The sequence below is a fragment of the Anarhichas minor genome, unplaced genomic scaffold (genome assembly GCF_050575085.1).
Source record: "Anarhichas minor isolate MPS153535 unplaced genomic scaffold, ASM5057508v1 ptg000010l, whole genome shotgun sequence".
Taxonomy (NCBI): domain Eukaryota; kingdom Metazoa; phylum Chordata; class Actinopteri; order Perciformes; family Anarhichadidae; genus Anarhichas; species Anarhichas minor.
In genome coordinates this window covers 4,311,524-4,329,465 of record NW_027466456.1, presented here as the reverse complement: position 1 = coordinate 4,329,465, position 17,942 = coordinate 4,311,524, and the positions used below count along the sequence as shown (strand labels likewise).

Below are 17,942 nucleotides of genomic sequence, written 5' to 3'. Positions count from 1 at the left end.
CCTAAGTATCTCCTGCCGAGCGTCTTGAGTTTCACCTTCAGGAGGGGTCAAGGCCCCGCTCTCTCTGTCTGCATCGATTCATTTTTCAATTCATTAGTTTGCCGTATGATCGGGCTGAGCTGCTCTCTGAAATGGCTGGCCATCAGGGAATACCTTTGGCCAAGGAATGAAGGAGACTACGGGAGGAAGGGGGGGTGTAGAGGCGGTGAATTGGAAAGCCATGTTGGTTTTTTTCAAGGCTGCGTTGTTTTCTTTATGACGGCCTTGTGTGTGCAGGATGGGGCTTGGATAATAAGGCTATGTGCTGTTCTGTTGTCAGATTTATTGCCGTTCTTTCGCCCTTGTTGCTTCCGTGTGCCGGCATGGAGGGGATGAGAGAGGGACTAAAGAGGCAGACATAAAGGAGGTGAGTTGGAAGAAAAAGCAGAGTCTGTGGCTACTTGGGTTGGTGAAGGAGGCCGGCAAATGTGTCTCGATGCCCGTCCAACAAAAACATCGAAATCTTTGGTGTCTCTTTACTTTTGTCAGATGCCATAAAAATGATTTTCTTTCAAAAAAGACAGAATCAATGATTGTCCTTATGTGAGTAATGCAGAGTGGACCTGACTTCACGATTCACCTTTTAGATTATGCTTGTTTCAGGTGAGAGCTTGAAATTCTGACTGACAAAAGAGATGATTGCATGGCACAAAGGATTCTTTTGGGCAGAGGACGCAGTCAGATGGTCCAGGCCAGGTGGGGTTGTTATAGACAGGTTTCACAGCCAATTTTCCATGTTGCCCGTTCTTCCAACCTGGTTCCCCGACCCCCTGAAGGTCCTCTCCTCCTCTCAGGCCTTGGAGAAGGTGGTGGCGGATGTGCCCGGCTGCCCGGGGCTGGCGCCGTGGTCGTCGTGCCAGCGGTCCACGCAGCGGCGCCGCGCGTTCATAAAGAAGTTGCTGACGGTGCTGAGCTCCAGGCCGAGCTGCTGGGAGATGGTGATCTGCATTTCCTTGGATGGACGCTTGTTCTCCTTGAAGATGGCGATGAGAGTGCGGCGCTGCAGGTCTGTGAAGACCAGACGCTGTTTCTTTGGCGCCGTGTTGCGGTCCTTGTGTTGCTCCTGTTCTTTGCGCTTGCAGGCTTGGTGTGGATGGCAGCGGTGGGAGGGATGGGGATGAGAGTGGGAGGCAAAGAGGGGAAAGAGAACACAAAGCAAGGTAAATATACAAAAGTGATTCTTTTCCTGATTAGATGGCAAAGACAGAAGGTGGAGGGAAGTAAAGTAACTAAATGTACCATTAGCCAATACTTAAACACATAAAAACTACTTTATACACCAGCAGAGATTCTACAGCTCCATCTCTATTGCCATATTAAAGTTGATTTAAAGCTAATCCATGCCTCCTGCCCAGTGGGAATATTCCTTCCATCCTGCAGAGTGCAGACAGGGAGCCAGCCTGCGGTGAGAGAAAGATGGGGTGAGGAGGAGGAGGAGGAGGAGGAGGGGGGTGGGTGGTGAGACTGGCTGTTGCCTGCTAGCTGGAGACACTGCCGTTTGATTCAATATTAATGCAGTTTGAGTCGCAATGGGGGACTGAGTGACTGTTGCACAAAAGTAAGCATTATGTGTTTTTGTGTGTGTGTAGGTGTGTGGAAATGAGAGATAGAGGGGCAGACGCAGGGAAAGAAAAGGTTTGGAGAGAAAAGAACAGAAAAGGTGAAGGAGTAAGACAAAGTGTGTGTGTGTGTGTGTGTGTGTGTGTGTGTGTGTGTGTGTGTGTGTGTGTGTGTGTGTGTGTGTGTGTGTGTGTGTGTGTGTGTGTGTGTGTGTGTGTGTGTGTGTGTGTGTGTGTGTGTGTGTGAGCCGAAAGAGAGGAGCTGAGAAGAGGAGGGAGGGGCGGCGAGTGAAGGAGAAAGAAAGATATTGACCGACTTTGCTGTAGGAATTGGGGGGTTCTCTGTAGGGACTGAGGTCAGAATCTCCCCCCAGCAGGTCTACAGTCTGCTACTTCAAACAGAGCCCACTGGAGCCCACTCTATTGAGCTCTGAGAGGGTATTTATAACCCACCCAACCACCCCCCACCTCCCCAAACAGAAACACTCGAGAGGTGCATGCAACGGCTGCTATGAGCCCCTTCCCATGCACAGAGCAATTTTCAAAAGAAAACACACCGAGTGTACTCTTCTACGTTTGGGAGGAGGAGGGGGGGAGGGGGGGTAGCAAACACAGAAATTAATAGTTAATAGAGTGCTGTATTGTGGGTAAGTGTGTTGTAACTCGAAGTATTCGTAGGAGACGGGTGGAAAACAGCAGACAGGTGCAGGGTAAAACAGAAAAAAACGGCGCCCAGAGATGATGTAGGAGGAGGTGTGTGTGTGTGTGTGTGGGGGGGGGGGGGGTTAAGGCACCACCTCTGCAGCCACATGTTCCCCTGCTGGCCGAGGATCGAATCCTGCCAGAATGGACTGTGTGTTCCTCTCAGCTTCCCTACTGTCTCAATAAAACGAAAGCAAATTGGAGAGAGAAAGGGAGAGAAAGATGCCATCCCTGTGGGGTCTCCACCTGCTGCCGTCGGTATTGTCCGATACTTTTCATGCTCGCCTTCAATAATGTCTCACTCTCACGCTGTGTGTATGTGTCGTGATGCATTTAAGGACAGAATTTTTCTGTGCCCTCTCTCTTTTGCACACACACACACACACACACACACACACACACACAGTGTGTGGAGCGTGAGTGTGTGGAGGTTGTGATTATGCTGAAGTGGCTGGAGCCAAGCAGTGGCGCTGTGTGTCTAATTACAGTGGAACAGAGCCCATTGATCAGCCATTGCAGTCCAATCTGTTTACTACAGATGTCTAACCTGCACACAAGCCCATCCATCATATTCATATTTCACATCAACGCCGCAGCTGTATTTATCACACACATGCTAGTATGCCACATCAAAATTTAAATCCATGCTGTGCAGTATGTATATCATCATACATCGTTGATTTATTGTAGTCATGATGATAGTCAGGAGGAGGATGATGTAGTTTAATCATTTGGATTTGGTGCTGAAATTATTCACATTGTCTCAGTGAGTTCAGTCTCAGTAGGTCAGATGATAATAGACGAACAGGACAGAGCATTAAAGTAGGGAGGCGTCACTTCAATTTTTAGTTGTATATCTTTGCATCTATCTTTTTCTCTTACAAAGATGCTCTAAATGCAATGACTAGCACTTATAACATGAACATGCGTGATGTCTTCAAAGTGACACGAACCCACAGCCACATGCCAAGCAAAATATTATCCAGCATTTACAGGGGGAAACTTTGGCAAGCCGACCGATGTGATGGATTTATTAGAAAATTGATTCATCAGTTCAGTCGGGTCATATTATTCAAGCATACATCAATTGTGGCTGATAGACATCCACCTTTTGAGAAAAGCTTGTAAAACAATTTTACTTTTTTTCCCCATAGATCCCTTCTACATGCAAGTCTTCTTGCATGTATGGTCCTCGAATAATTATTGTGAATTGTTTTGATTGTCTAACTACTTATAAACCATAATAAATAATGCATAATAAACATGTGTTGTAATCTGCTCATAGCACTGTATAATTGTAGTTGTAAGCATCATAAATATCTATAATACTTTATAACGATAATCATCACTTATAATGTCATAATACGTCATAATTATAATAGTATATTGTACGTCTTATAATACATTATCGTCTTTTTATAAAGCATCATAATCAAGTTTATAATTCATTATAATGTGATCATAACTCACGCTAAGTGGTCCTTATTTGCTCGAAGTGAAGTAAAATATAATTTATGTTTTGTGTGTTCTTATTAAATAGATGTAATGATATTTTACCTTTCTTGAAGCGAACAATGACCACTTAGTTATAATCACATTATAACAGGGATTACGATGCATTATTTAAGAAAATTATGTATTACAACTATGGGAATTATAATACACTATGAGCATTGCCTGACAGACCTGCAATTATGAAGTATTGTGACACTTGAGATTATAAATCTTTAATGAAATGCTTTATATGTTACTGTTATTGTTATAAAGCAAGATGGACATTTATGAGTGCTTGTCCCCATAATTATACAGTGCTGCAAGCAGTTAATTATTTATGTGTAGAATGCATTATAGACATGGGAGTCATAAAAAAGTGTCACCAAATGATTTTCCACAGGGAGGAAAATCCATCCCAGCACCAACCTGCAGTGAAGCTGAACATTTATGATGAATTCCAACGCAACAACGAATACGCACTCCAGCTGGAACTGGGGACTAATGTATTAAGCTGATGTCTTTACAAAAACAGAATATCTACATCCAAGAAACAAAAAAACAGCTGAGCAGCAAACACATGCTTTAGTTAGTGAAACTAGTCACACGGTGGTTGTGAATGTGCAGCCTCGATGGAGAGAATTTTAGCTTTCAAACCATTTTTCTTCAACTACAACTGCCCACACGTGAGGATGCTCTGCTTCTTCCACACATGTAGGGACTTGTACTGCGTAAGCTCCCCACTGACCGAGGAGTAGCTACTGCTTCTGCTCGGCAAAGACCTGCCATCCCCTCTGGCTTTGACTTGTGTGGAAGAGGATTCGTTTCCCAGCAGGACAATGAGCCCAAACATGCAGTGAAGTCTGTTTGAAGACCGGGGAGGAGCAGCAGGTAGTGCTGACGTGCACTGCTTTGCCTCCACAGTCACCAGACTTCCACCCCACTGAACAAAAGGTGAAAATACAAAACACAATTTTAAGGGTTTTCTTTGGTTTTGTGGACAGCTTTTTTTTTTTTTTTTACTTCTCTAACATTTTCAACTTGTATAATTATATGTAGTATTAAATACAACTTGATTACAGATGTGCGTTAGTGTACAGTAACTGACGCAACAGCATTTTTTATATTGGACTTTGCTTTTCGAACGACTTCCTCGGCAGCAATGCAGTTAATATTATTGTCAATATAGATTTATTGCTATCTCAATATTTCAGTCCGCACTGACGTTCCATTTATTTTCGTGTGCAGCTTCCAGTTGACCAGGATACCTTCACTTCCCTCCAGTGCGTGACCTTTTTCTCCTGTGAGTCGTCCAGATGTGCGACCTTGGTATGCATATGATAACACGCGCACACACACACACACACACACACACACACAAAGGCTGTCACAATATCAAATTTTCACTGCATGATTATTGTGGGAGAAAAAAATAATTCATGATCACGATATTATCGCAATATCTGTAGAAAATAAAAATAAAATTATGATGGTATCATTTAAATTTGTCTGTGATTTTGTTTATTGTGCATTTTCCCTCTTTTTTACAGTAAATTGCACACAAAACACAAATGTAGGGAGGCGAAGAGAGTCTGCAACCATTATATATATATTATTTAAATTATATAAGAGGTGCAGGATTATTTACACAATATCATCATATGTGTCTTATTAACATGATATCACCATTTCATGTTTAAACATCACTGTTATCGTCATATCGCAACACACACTAATGGCTGCACCTGAAAATGTAAAGTGTTTGCTTTTGGATATGTTTATCCTATTTTAACAAAATAAATGCACTATTTTTCATGTCATGAAATCGGATCAAAGATGCATCATAACATTTTGGCTTCCTTTGCTTATTTTATCTACTTTCATCTCAGTAGAGAACATTTAACTCCTCATGAATAGTCTCAGTGTCACTGTTTCCAGGCAGTAGAACCAGCATGGATCTATCTAGTAACAGAAAGGGGATTCTTCCCAAAAATCTATTTATGGATTGTTTTTCAGAAGCCAACAAATCTGTGGGGTAAATGCTTTGGAAACAAACTGCTGGTCAGCATTTTTAATTACAATTGTTAGGACTTCATTCTCTTTAAATCCCCAAAAGGTTCAGATTAAAGACACAAAAAGCAGCTCTTTTTTGTGTGCAATAATAACTGAGCCATGGGGGGTTGGGGGGGGGGGGGGGGGGGGGGCACCTCTCTCTTAATTTGCCTCCACAACAAGCTCAGACAGTCGCCGTTTCTCTCTCCACATCCCTCCGCCAGCGAGTCACGTCCTGCCACCTCATCGACCGCGTGCTTTGTGCCGCTCCTGTCGGCAGGTGTCGCTCTCACCGTGGCCCCGGCTGCACGGGGCGCCGTGGTGCGCTGCCTTTGCTACAGGCGCTGGATTTAGCGATCAATATCGATCGATCGGTGAGGAAGGGGGCCCTGATTACTGAACCAAGCTCGGCGTTAGAAAAGAGAGGGGGGGGGATCGATCATTGCAGCTTTTAGAGCTACAGTAGGCACCGAGCAGAGAGACGGACGTATAAACTCATGCACAAAGAGCAACCGGACAAGGGCAGAAATCCTGCTCTGGTGTTGAGTGTTTTCTGAGGCGCGCACCCCGCTGCGACACGCGGGCAGAGAGAAATGTGATTTATATTTCTCTCTGTAAGTCTGTGGACTGCAGCTGACCTACTTTGAATGCCTCCTTCAGGCTCCCCACAAACATACAAAGACTGATTAACAAAGACATCCTGGCTTTCCTTGTTTTAGTGCACGTCTTACATTTTATTATAATATTATTCTCATCCCCCCTGAATGTCACCTCAAGGGCCTCCTGAGTCTTTTCTCTTAATATCAAATACCTTAATGAGTGATTTCTCATCTAACTCCTTCTGTGCTCGGGATGAAAACGGGGATAACTTGGGCCTCTTCCACTGATGACATTAATATTCTTCGCTTCACGACAAACCAAGCGAGGTTAAGAGAAAGGCCCTGGGTGTTCGATATCGATCGATAGATTCGTGAATAATTCGTGTGTGAAATTCAGTTCGTCCAATTAATTATGCCTCGGAGGGAGGGGGAGGAGGTGTTGGTGGAGGGGGAGAGTGGGCCCGGAGAGGAGATTTATGAAGGGGTGGGGAGACGCGAAAAACACGCAGGGCAGGAAGGAAGGAAGCATGATGATCCAGCTCTCTTTGCGGTCTACAAAACAACAACTCGGAGGTGGGTTGGAGAGGAAGATGAGTAAATGATCATCACCTGTTCTGCCTGTGTTTACCGCGTGTTCACAGCTGTCTCGGGCCTCCCCCGTCCCTGCAGATGTGAGTCCATCTCGAGCATTAATCGTGTATTGATCACCCCTGCCCTTCCTGCTCATTATGAGAAAGTCTAACGGCCTTAATATTACGCCCACAGTGTTTTATGAAACCATGATTACACATTTGCATCTAAATATATATTTATATTCTCCTCCGTTTCAAAACCTCCAGTCTCGCTGCCCTGTAAAGCACACGAGGTCATTTAATTAATTTACCAATAAACATGTTTACCGGTTACGGATCGGCGCGTTTACACACACACACACACACACACACACACACACACTGCAGCCCGTTTATTGTTGGCACTAACAACCTATGCAGGAACAGTTTGCTCTCCTCTCTGCATTGTAAGAAGCATGATTGGGCAGTTTGATGTTTAGGCTTCAGTCTATTTATTAAGTAACGTCTCTGCTGTTTCGCATGCGCTGTTGCCTTAAAGATTGATGTATATGCGCACGGCCCCTCTCTGGATACTGTGGCATTTATTTCATGCTGCGCTCCAGGGCAATGCCAAGCCCCCCCCCCCCACCCCCACCCCACCTTACCCTGTCTCTCTCTCTATCGCCAGGCCGAAACACTTCCAAGCTCGATACCCCTTAATGTAATGAGTGAGAATTGGTGTTAATATACTGATAAAGCGACACAATTTGTTTGTTTGCGTTCTCCAGCGACTCGGCTGCGAGGCATTTCTTCTGCAGCTCTTCAATAACACTCAACCTGAACTCAGTTACACCTTCGCCCCTCGGTCTAAGTCTCCTGCATCATTTTCCCTTCATTGGCTCTGTCATCTATCACAGCACTGTATGCACTTTATATTTTTAATTCAAAATACATCAAACAGTGTTTTCTGTCTGTTGGAGATGCACAAAATGCACCTGAGAAATATCATTTTATTCAGCTCTGTTTTCACACCAACGTGTTATTAGCAACCCAGTGGTAAACCTAAGAAATTACACAGTGCTTGGAAAAAAAAACTCAATAATCAGTAAAGGCTGCCGCCTGCGATGATCACGCTCCTTATGAGTTTTTAGATAATTAAATGCGCTCAGCCATTCAGGCGCATGATTGAGAGAAAACTTAGGACTACATTTGAACCTGCATTATTATTATAATTATTTTTTGCGAGTTTAATAGCAGCCTTGGTCCGCATTTATTTGTATGAGTGGCTCCATTGTTGGAGCAATACTCCTTTCTGCGTTTATCATTGATTTCATTCATAACTGCTTTGACTAGTTATGCGTGATAGTAATGATCATGATGCTTTATTTTGTTGTAGACGAGACAGGTTTCATTTCCCACAAACAACAGGTGTGGTTTTTATGTCGGTTATGAATTTATTAGGACATTCTTTACTTTGAGGGATTCAGACGAGTTATTCTCCTGGTTGACTGAAATGTGGTGAGTGTGCCCGAAATCCTGGACCAGTGCTTATACAAATAAAAAGAGCTTTGATGCTCACAAAGGTGTTAGTTGAAAAGAATTTCATAAATAAACTATTTAACTGCTTTAATTATTTAATTCCAAGTCATTAACATTTAAAGAAATGCACGCCTCTGTGGGGTCTCTTTTGGGTGATGTGGTGTGGGGTGAGAGGATGTGGCCGGTCAATATACCCGCACGTCTGGGGGGGTTCATGTGAAACCACCATGTGTGCCAGAACTCAAACTCCCTTTAAGCTCCTTTTTTTAATTTGCTGAAGAGTTTACACACTTTAAAAAAAAAAGCTGCCTAAACGTGTCAGAGGCTCGTTTATGGTGAAACACAAAGAAAACAGATGTGAGGACGAAAATTAAGAGTGAACTTGAACTAATATATATTATATTTTAACACCAACTTAGTATTAACGGGACTATAGCCGGAGACACAAAGGGTGCAGATTTGAGCAGAGTTACATCACATGATTTATCGAAATGTCTTCATATTCTTCAAATGTCAGCTGCCACTTCGCTGTTAATTTCTTATTTGTCGCAGGAGAATCTGCGAACTGATCTGCAGTCAGATGATACTGTTTACTCTCCACGGAGAGACGAGACAGATTTTCAATAGGCAGGAATTCTCCAGATTCAATTCAATACAGTTCTCACTCAATCATGGGAAGAGAGTCAACAGAAATATGTCTACACCCTTATTGCAGCGAAGTAATTGCATTCGTATGGTCTATTTTCTCACAATGCTAAACAAAGTATATTAGATTAAAGTAAATGAAGTGGTTTTATTATTCTGTATCACGTTTGTCTCTGTGGGGTTTATTTTATATGAGGGGTTATTATAGGCTTTATTTTCTCGATGCTTCTTTTGTCGCTTTTAGCTAAACAAATTGTTAAAATGTGTATTTATTCCTCAGCATTTATTTATGTATTTCAGGGCAAATAATTTGAACAATTAATTCTGTGTGACCACTAATTCAAATGTGGTAAATAATAAAATAAAATAGGATAAAAAATAAGAATGTAAATAATTATAATTTTGTCATTTTATATTTTCACATTATTAAGACTGCAGTATATTTTTTTGTAATAAATGTTCATTTTGTCTGTCAAAAGTCCAATGTTGCAATCAACTTACACACACACACACACACACACACACACACACTCTGCAGAAAACCTGAGTAACTAACAGAAGAAACAACAGTCAGCGTTTTCATATCGGCTCAGTAAAGCAACAAATTATTAATTTCAGAATAACCCGCAGCCTCTTCCTTACAGGCTATTTAATAACATGAAATATAAAGGCTATATGCGCTGCATCGATTCATTCATCAATTGATTTCACAGTCGTTTTGTTCCTTTGTTGATCTGTGTGGGGTTGCCCAACCGGAGTTTCGGGTTGCATCTGTGGGTACGATAAGCTGTGTGAGTGTGTTTGTGCGTGTGTGTGTTTGCGGTTTTGTTGAGATCGACCCTGCAGGAAGACTTACAGAGGTTCCGTACAAACCATCTGCAGGCTCTCGTTTCAAAAAGGCCCGGAGAGCTGGAGACACGACTTGTCATCAGGAGAATTTGAACATTGCTGTCTTCACATGCTGTTTTTTTTTTTTTTTTTTACATGACTGAGAGAGAGATGAATCATTAAAACCAAAACGAGACTAAACGTCTAATATACTTTACAGACTGAAACACTTGTCAATTATAACACCTCATTTAATCACGTATTGGCTTTTTAAAAAATCAACGAGTGAAACAAATTAGCAAGATTTTATATAATTTATATTCTCCCCTTTCGCCCCAAAATAGTGACACTTGGGTTTTTTCAAAATAAAACCATATCAATCATTGTAAGAAATAAGTGGAATCATCTGCCTCCGCACAGACATCTTTCTCTCAGTGTGAGTATATATTTTAACACCTAATAGGAGATTAACTGACTTCTTGCTGTTTAAGAACCCGAACAGTCTTAACTTGGATATGTGACTTCACTTCCCTTTAATCGCGCGGACAATGTCCTTGCCTTGTGTTCTTAAACTGCGCATTAAACAAGCCATTATGGGGCCTTTAATAACCGATGGCCTGTTAGCGCGTCAGATAAGCAGCCAGTCTTCGGACACCACCCCTGCTTCGACGCGCGCTGGACACAGATTTACAACCACGCTTCCAAAAAAAGTAATCCGTTACTTATTTCCCAAAGTATTAAACTCCTCACTCTGTGGGAGCAGCGACATCTGACACGTTACATCAGCAAAAAACAAACCTAACCCAAAAAGCACACAATCACACCTAAATGTTTGCTCAGTGAGAATACAATCTGAGGAGGCTGGTGTTTGGATAAAATACGTTAAATGACATGACAAAAACGTGACAAATTATTCGTTGCATGAAAGACAGTGCATGTGTTCAGGAGCACGGAGCAGACCCTGTTTTTTTGGGAGGGGGGGGGGGGGGGGTATCCCCGCGTTACATAATAGTGCGCTGATGCTCCATCGACACAATGTGCTCTGGTCAACATTTTAATTGCTCAACAGTCTGCTCTTTGGAACCGCCGCTTCAGATTGTGGCGGGTCAAAAAGCCACCGTGTGATTTGTTTCTTCATCAGGCATGTTCACGCGCAGACCCACACCGTGCTCGACTCCAGAGCGCATGGAGGAATAAGGATATTTAATTATGATTACCTAAGGTTTTGGGCCCTTTGTGTTTGTTTTGTGTGGTTTTTTTTGCCTGGGAAGGAGGGGTGCGCGCGGTGCCATTAACCCTTTGATGCTAGCCGCGTGCGTTCAGTCGACTCTGCCAGCAATTTGATTTAAAGGTCATTCTCTCCTATCGATCCGGTTTGGCGAGGGGGCGACGGAGTAGCGTAGGAATTGATCATCTGAAATAGAAGAGACGGTATTCGAGACTGTACAGAGTCCAGACCTCTACTGCATTTATAATTGCCAGGCACGCCCCCCCCCCCCCCCCCCCCCTCCCCGTGTGAATTGGAACAGTGTGCGCGTGTGTGTGGCTAAAAAGAGAAACGAATGAAGATATGGGAGATGGTGCAGACTCCTGCCTCTGTCGCTAATCTGATTTATTTTAAAATTACATTATTTTGAATACTACGGTAGACTCGGTCAGAACCGTGTGGGTGGGATGTATAATGAGCGGTAGGAGGTCACGCGACTGTGAACTTTAAAGTCGCCTGGTGCTGCTAATCCGTCTCTCTATCGCAGAACCTGAGAGGGGCTACTAAACCTCTCAGGATTTTAAAGTCAGTCGGCGCAAGAGCATGCGTTTATTAATCGTTCTGCTGCTGCGTGTTTATGAAGGGTGAGCCGTTAATGGGAGAAATGGTGTTGCATGTTGGAGAGGGGGGGGGGGGGGTGCATGGCGCAGCTCCAGAGATGGAAAGCAGAGGCCGGGGGAATGGAAATCGATACAGATTCAGGGCTCGCCAGATCGGCCTTAACAATGTGGCGCAGACGCACTCTACACCCCGATCACATACACACAGGAGAGAAGAAACGGGGGAGGCGACACTACACGTACACAGGCTGAAGCTCGTGCTATGATATTGTCCTCGTGGTATTCGTGGATAAGAATATGAAGCTGCAGTCTTGTAGATGCAGTCTTCTAAACGGAATCAAGGGTGCATGTGTAGGAGTTTTCCCCCCATTCATATATGATAACTTCCCACACGATGGATCCAATTATGAATATTCATATCAGCCTACATGAAGATTCATGCTAATTTAAAGTTGTAGGAATCGACCCCCTCCACCAAATACAACCAGCCTCCTCATCCAATAATGATGCAAAGGCGTGAGATGTCATTTCATCTGGTTTGAGCCCCGCTGATCCCGGGATTTAAACAGAACAGCCTCGAGGTATAACCTCAAGAAAATGACTGTTGCTCTCCCACCGCAGGATTTCAAAGGCGATGCTTGTACATGCGTGTCTCGGTACTTGCAGCACACGTTGCTGTGCTTAACGAACAACGAGGCTCTAAAACCGCAGCTGCACTGTTTACCCCCCCCACCCCTATCTTCCCCTCACACATCAATTATTAAAGTACCAATCGATCATTTCGCGGGCTAACATCAAGCCATCTCTTCATGAAAAAAGAAAATGTTTTAGATTAACCCGCATCAATCACATCGTGTTGCCCTATACCCAATTAAACCTATTATCCCGTCTTAAATGACCAAAAAGAAGATTATTTTTTGTGGCTCTTGGATATTTTTGGTGAGCATCCCAAAATAAGGACGACCCTCCAGTTTGTTTTCAGAAACAACAACAAAATGAAGAAGATGTGATTTAAATGAAATGGCTTCGTGGACTGGAAAGTATGGGTGCGGGGTGGTGTGATTGACGCGATTGTGGATTGTAATATTGATCGATGGGTGGAAGCTGTTGGATGAAATAATGGTGTTTAGGGCCTACAAGAATGCTATTAGCTATGTATCGGTACAACTCCAGTTCACCACCTTGAACGGTCCTCAAAACAGAGAGGAGATCCCCGCAGTTCAGTGTGGATGGATGGGGCAGCACATTTCAGCACTCTGGACAGCGCCCTCAAACCGTTAAACTGAGAAAACTGACCTGCAGGAATAAACTCCCTCATACCTAATGATTTGTAGAGGGAAATAAAAAATATAACAGTTTATAGCCTCATTTAGGTACCATGCACCATATTTAATTAGCAGAAAAGCAATAATTAAAGCCCTCTCAAACCATCAACCCCAGCTTAAAGGACATAGCATGTAAGGAAGGTTTACTGGTCAACTCAATAAAAATATATTTACCAAGGAGCATAGGCATTGCAGAGATGCACGCGCGGAGGGGATAGGGCGCAGTGTGTCTGTGTAGGGTGGGGGGGGGCGGGGGGATTGCTTCAGGATTAGGCTCGAGTAAACTGCGTGTAGTCCATTGAAACATGAAAAGAGGCCTCCCACCCTCAACAATGTTTTTCATCCGTGGCCCTTGGGTCTTGACCTGCACACTCTGGCACGTGCTCCGGCCATTCAAATGGTAATAAACCAACTGCGCTTTTTTTTAGGGAGAGGGGACCCTGGCATGCACCAAAATGAGAAATAGGACGCACCATTTCGTGGGGAAATACCGGAGGTTTGGTGCTATAATTGCATACTTTCTTTGGTCCGCAGCATTTGTCTTAGGCGTGAATACTATATTATATTATAATATATTATAGAATATTATACCATGTAACTCAAAGGCCCACAGGACAAATTAGTGAGTGCATTACACACAACAAACGGAACATGATTACAGCAAAGAAAAAGGTGTGCAATTGCATTTTTATTTTTTCAACAGCTGTCCTCTTCCCCCACTTTTCCGGCTCCCCCACTCCTCTGCTCCGGGGGAGAGACCAATGGGAGAGAGTGCTGAGGCGGGATAATTGATAGATGCACTGGCTATCCTTATCGATCAGGGCCGTATTGACCCGACCAAATACATTGAGATGGAGTGTGGAATTCAACACAGATGCAAAGACGAATTGTTTTCATCGTTAATGCGATCTTTAAATGCCTCCCCAACCTCGCTTTGCCCACGTCTTTCTTATTTGTGCAGCTTTACAATGAAGTCGCCTATTTATTTGTACAGTATAGTGAACTGATGCATGCGCTTTAAGATGCTCCGAGAATAAGAGACATCCAAAGGTTAACGCTTGCCCGGGTGCCATGAGTCTGCATGGGAAGAACACAATGGGACGCCTGTGGGTCTTTGCCCTCGTTGCATTAGGAGATGTTGAGCGTGAAGGGCACACATTCCCCCCCCCCCCCCCCCCCACCCACCCACCCACCCAACCAGGCCCATCTTTGCTCTGCTTTTCGTTTCAGGGGTGGATTGTCATGTGTGTGTGTGTGTGTGTGTGTGTGTGTGTGCAGACACTGGCATTTTCACATTAGCTAAGCAGGGCAGCTGCATTGATTTGTGTGACTGTGATGAATTTGGAATAGTAATTTGAATTTATTGATTGATGTGGCCGAGCGAGTATGGCCCAGCCTCACTTTCAGCATCACAACCCCCCCCCCCCCCCCCCCCCCCAACTCCCACTCCCAGCCCACATGCTGCACCGAGGATAATGGTGATTTTAAATGCAATAAGTAAAATGTTGCTCGGTCCATTTGCATACAAGTCATTTGTCATTTTGCCCAACTAGATTTTTATCTGAGACCTTTTGTGCAGGTTAATGCACAAAAGGCGCACAAAAATCTGCTGTTACGAAGCGGAAAACATAACGTGAGTGGATACATAATAAAATGTATTTTACAATAGAATAAATACCATATATCGCGTGTAGCCCTAATTTACATTCTACAACCAAATACGCACGCACGTACACACACGCCTTAGGCGGCCCTGGGCCTGACCACATTATAATATGCAGTAGGTGTGCACTCGCAGGACTGTGCCACTCCAACATGTCAATTGAATTGGGGGGGTTTATCCTGACGCCGGGTGTGGAAGATATAAAACCCCACAGCCCAATTAGCTTTAACAGCAGTGGCACTTAAAGAGACAATTGTGGAGTGTTTAAATCTTTATTTACCAGAACCCCACTAAATGCGCAAAGGAACAATTTACATGCCATTAAGTGCTTTTCAATAGGGCATTGACTGGAACTAAAATATGCCACTATATCTGCTTAATTGAACTGGTTGGCTGAAATACGACACAGAAGAGCTGATTGACGTTTGGAAGCGCGGCACGTCTAAACGGGGCCTTTACACAAACATCAATGAGAGGGGACCTCTCACTCACATCTGTTTTAACTCCACTGCGACGTCTCTCGTTTTCATTTACGTCCTGTTAATCAGGTGCTAAATGTTAAAGGGTTTAAGGAGGGTAGCTTTTAGTGTGATAATCTTTGCGCAATAAAACTCTAAACGATGGATGGAAGACATGAACCATTCAGAAAGACAGTGCAGAAACAGCGATTGTGTCACAATTTGTTTCTTGCTGAACATAAGGGATGTCCAGACCTCTTTGCAATCTATGAGCTCAGCCCACACATATAATCTCACAAAGCACAATCATTCCAATTTCTTCGTGTCAGAGTCGCTAAACAGGCCTTGAACCAACTTTGGAGACGAGATACCCCCAGAGTGCCGAGGAGACAACACAAGCCAGAGAAAGACGCATCTGTTTGTGTCTCTGTCTTTCAGATCCAAATCGATCATTTATCAGTGTGCTGCTCTGAAAGGGGACGCCTGGACCTGAAATATTGATCCATAGGAGGTCATGCTCCCCCGACTCTTTGGCCAGGCCTCAGACGATCCTTGTTTGCGAAGAAGCGCTTATTTGACAGGGGGAGTGCCAGATTACCACATCAAGTTTGTTTGATACGAATGAGTGCAAAGTAAAACGGAGTATTTGCGTTGCAGTGATCTCTCCGTGTATGTTAGCTTTAAGTACCAGCTAGAAGATGTAATCATTTTTGATCACATCCTGCTTTGATTTATTTTGTTTGGCTTCTTTCCGTGAGCGTTTTTGTTTGTGTGTGCGTGTGTGTGTGTGAGAGAGAGAGAGAGAGAGAGAGAGAGAGAGAGAGACAGAGAAAGCGAGTGAGACAGCGTGAGAGAGATGTATACCTCCATGCTGTACTCGTGCGTAAAACCGCATGTGTGCGTAAGAACAAACACATCTGTGTAGACTGCGTTTGCACCTTTTGAGAGATGCGTCCTCCCTTTTGTTTATATCACCTCCAGTGTTGCACAGCGTCTGTTTATACTATCATGGATTGTAGCATCAATCAAAATATAGATTTCCCCCAACATTTAACACCCCAACTGTCATGATGAAGTTGTACTCGATACAATCGACTAATAACTTCTAGTAATGTCTGTTTGAGCAGCTATTGACAGTCTCGCCACATTGACTTCTAATTGATCCCTCCACATCACTCAGGTTGGGAGCTGTCTCCTCACTCACCTGCAAGCCTGAGCGCCGACATCCGCTGGAACTCGGGCTCCTGGAGCCACTTCCACATCCTCCTGAACGTCTCCCGGCCAGACTTGAGTTTACTCCACGGTTTAGGGTTCCGCAGCAGGTCAGACAGAGTTCCCTGGGACCGGCACAAGATCCTCTGAGCAAAGATGGCCTGGGGGATGCTGTAGCGCTTGAGCTCTGCCGTTATTCGCTGTGCCACCTCCTTGGTGTTTATCTCCTCCACCTGCCCTGACCCACCTCCCTGCCCTCCTCCCACCACCGTCTGCCTGTCCCGATCTGACAGCATGGACCCGTTTGCCTGAGAGTGCGGATGGCTGTGATGGTGTAAGCCGTTCAAGGATGTCATGAGCCCGGCCCCGTGGCCCCCGAGACCCCGGGCCAGGTGCTCCTCGCCCCGGGACAGCATGGCTGCGTGGGACTCGAAGCCCCCCGAGGAGATCATCTTGTCATTGGAGAGGTGAGCTCCAGGACCGTAGGCGCTGAGAGTCTGCTGGGAGCTGTGCAAAGACCCGAGACCGTTGGACAGCGGGGACAGAGACTGCCCCATGCCGGACATGTCTTTGGGGTAGTGGCCGTAGAGGTTACTCATGGAGGCGAGGCTCCGGTCGTCCCTCATCAGGGTGAAGCTGCCGCTGACGTTCCCGGCCGCGAGTCGCTGGTGCGCTGGATGATGGTGAGCGTGGGCGTGAGCGTGAGCGTGCGGGTGTGGATGGTGATATTTCTCCGAGACGGTGGATATGGGGGGCAGGTGCTGCAGCGGCGTCAGCGTGGTGTAGGTGCTGCTCAGGCTCATCCCGGAGTCGCACGACATGGTCATTGCCGGATGCAGGGGGCCAGATAAAGCGTGGTCCGTGCGGTAGTCCCCTGCTCCCTCCAGTATCGAGGCCATGCTGGAGACCATGGCTGACCGTCCGTGCGACACCAAGTTCCGATGCGACGCCGACGACTGGCGCGCGTGCGGGGAGTTCATTAAGTCGTTCGTTTGATGGGAGTGAGGCATGCCGTGCAGATTTCCAATGTTTTCCATTGTAAGCTCCATCGTTGAAAGGATCTTTATTTCCACCCCTCTCGCCACTCTCTCGCGCTCTCTCCCCTCGCTTCTCCCCCTCTCTCACCGTCGCTCTATCTCACACTTCTTTCCAATAAATTTTGAACGATCTCAAAGCCAAGCCATTGATTGTAGTTGCCTCTCTGCAGTCAATCCAGCATGGTTTTAAAAGATCGGGTCCCGGCCGCCACACAAACTGCGCCGCAAAAAACCTCTGCTTCAGTGCGTGAAGGTGTCTGCGCCTGCCTGGATTTCTTTCGCTGTAGAGCACCTTCTACTATACCCAAAGCGCCGCTTCGCTCTCTGTGTGTATATTGACGTGGCTGCGCTCATGTTAAGATGAGCCCGAGCCTGTGCGCATGTGCGCGCCCCCGCGGTGTGTCCGCGCACTCTT

At 45.0% G+C, this 17,942-nt stretch overlaps 1 protein-coding gene across 1 annotated transcript; it reads right to left on the bottom strand.

Moving 5' to 3' along the window:
- Positions 1-829: 829 nt before the first annotated feature.
- onecut3a (one cut homeobox 3a) lies at positions 830-17,539 on the bottom strand. Its single transcript, XM_076088570.1, has 2 exons — positions 16,483-17,539; positions 830-1,122 (listed from the first exon to the last, which is right to left on the bottom strand). Exons 1-2 carry the CDS (start codon positions 17,537-17,539, stop codon positions 830-832), a joined length of 1,350 nt encoding a protein of 449 aa, XP_075944685.1.
- Positions 17,540-17,942: the final 403 nt, after the last annotated feature.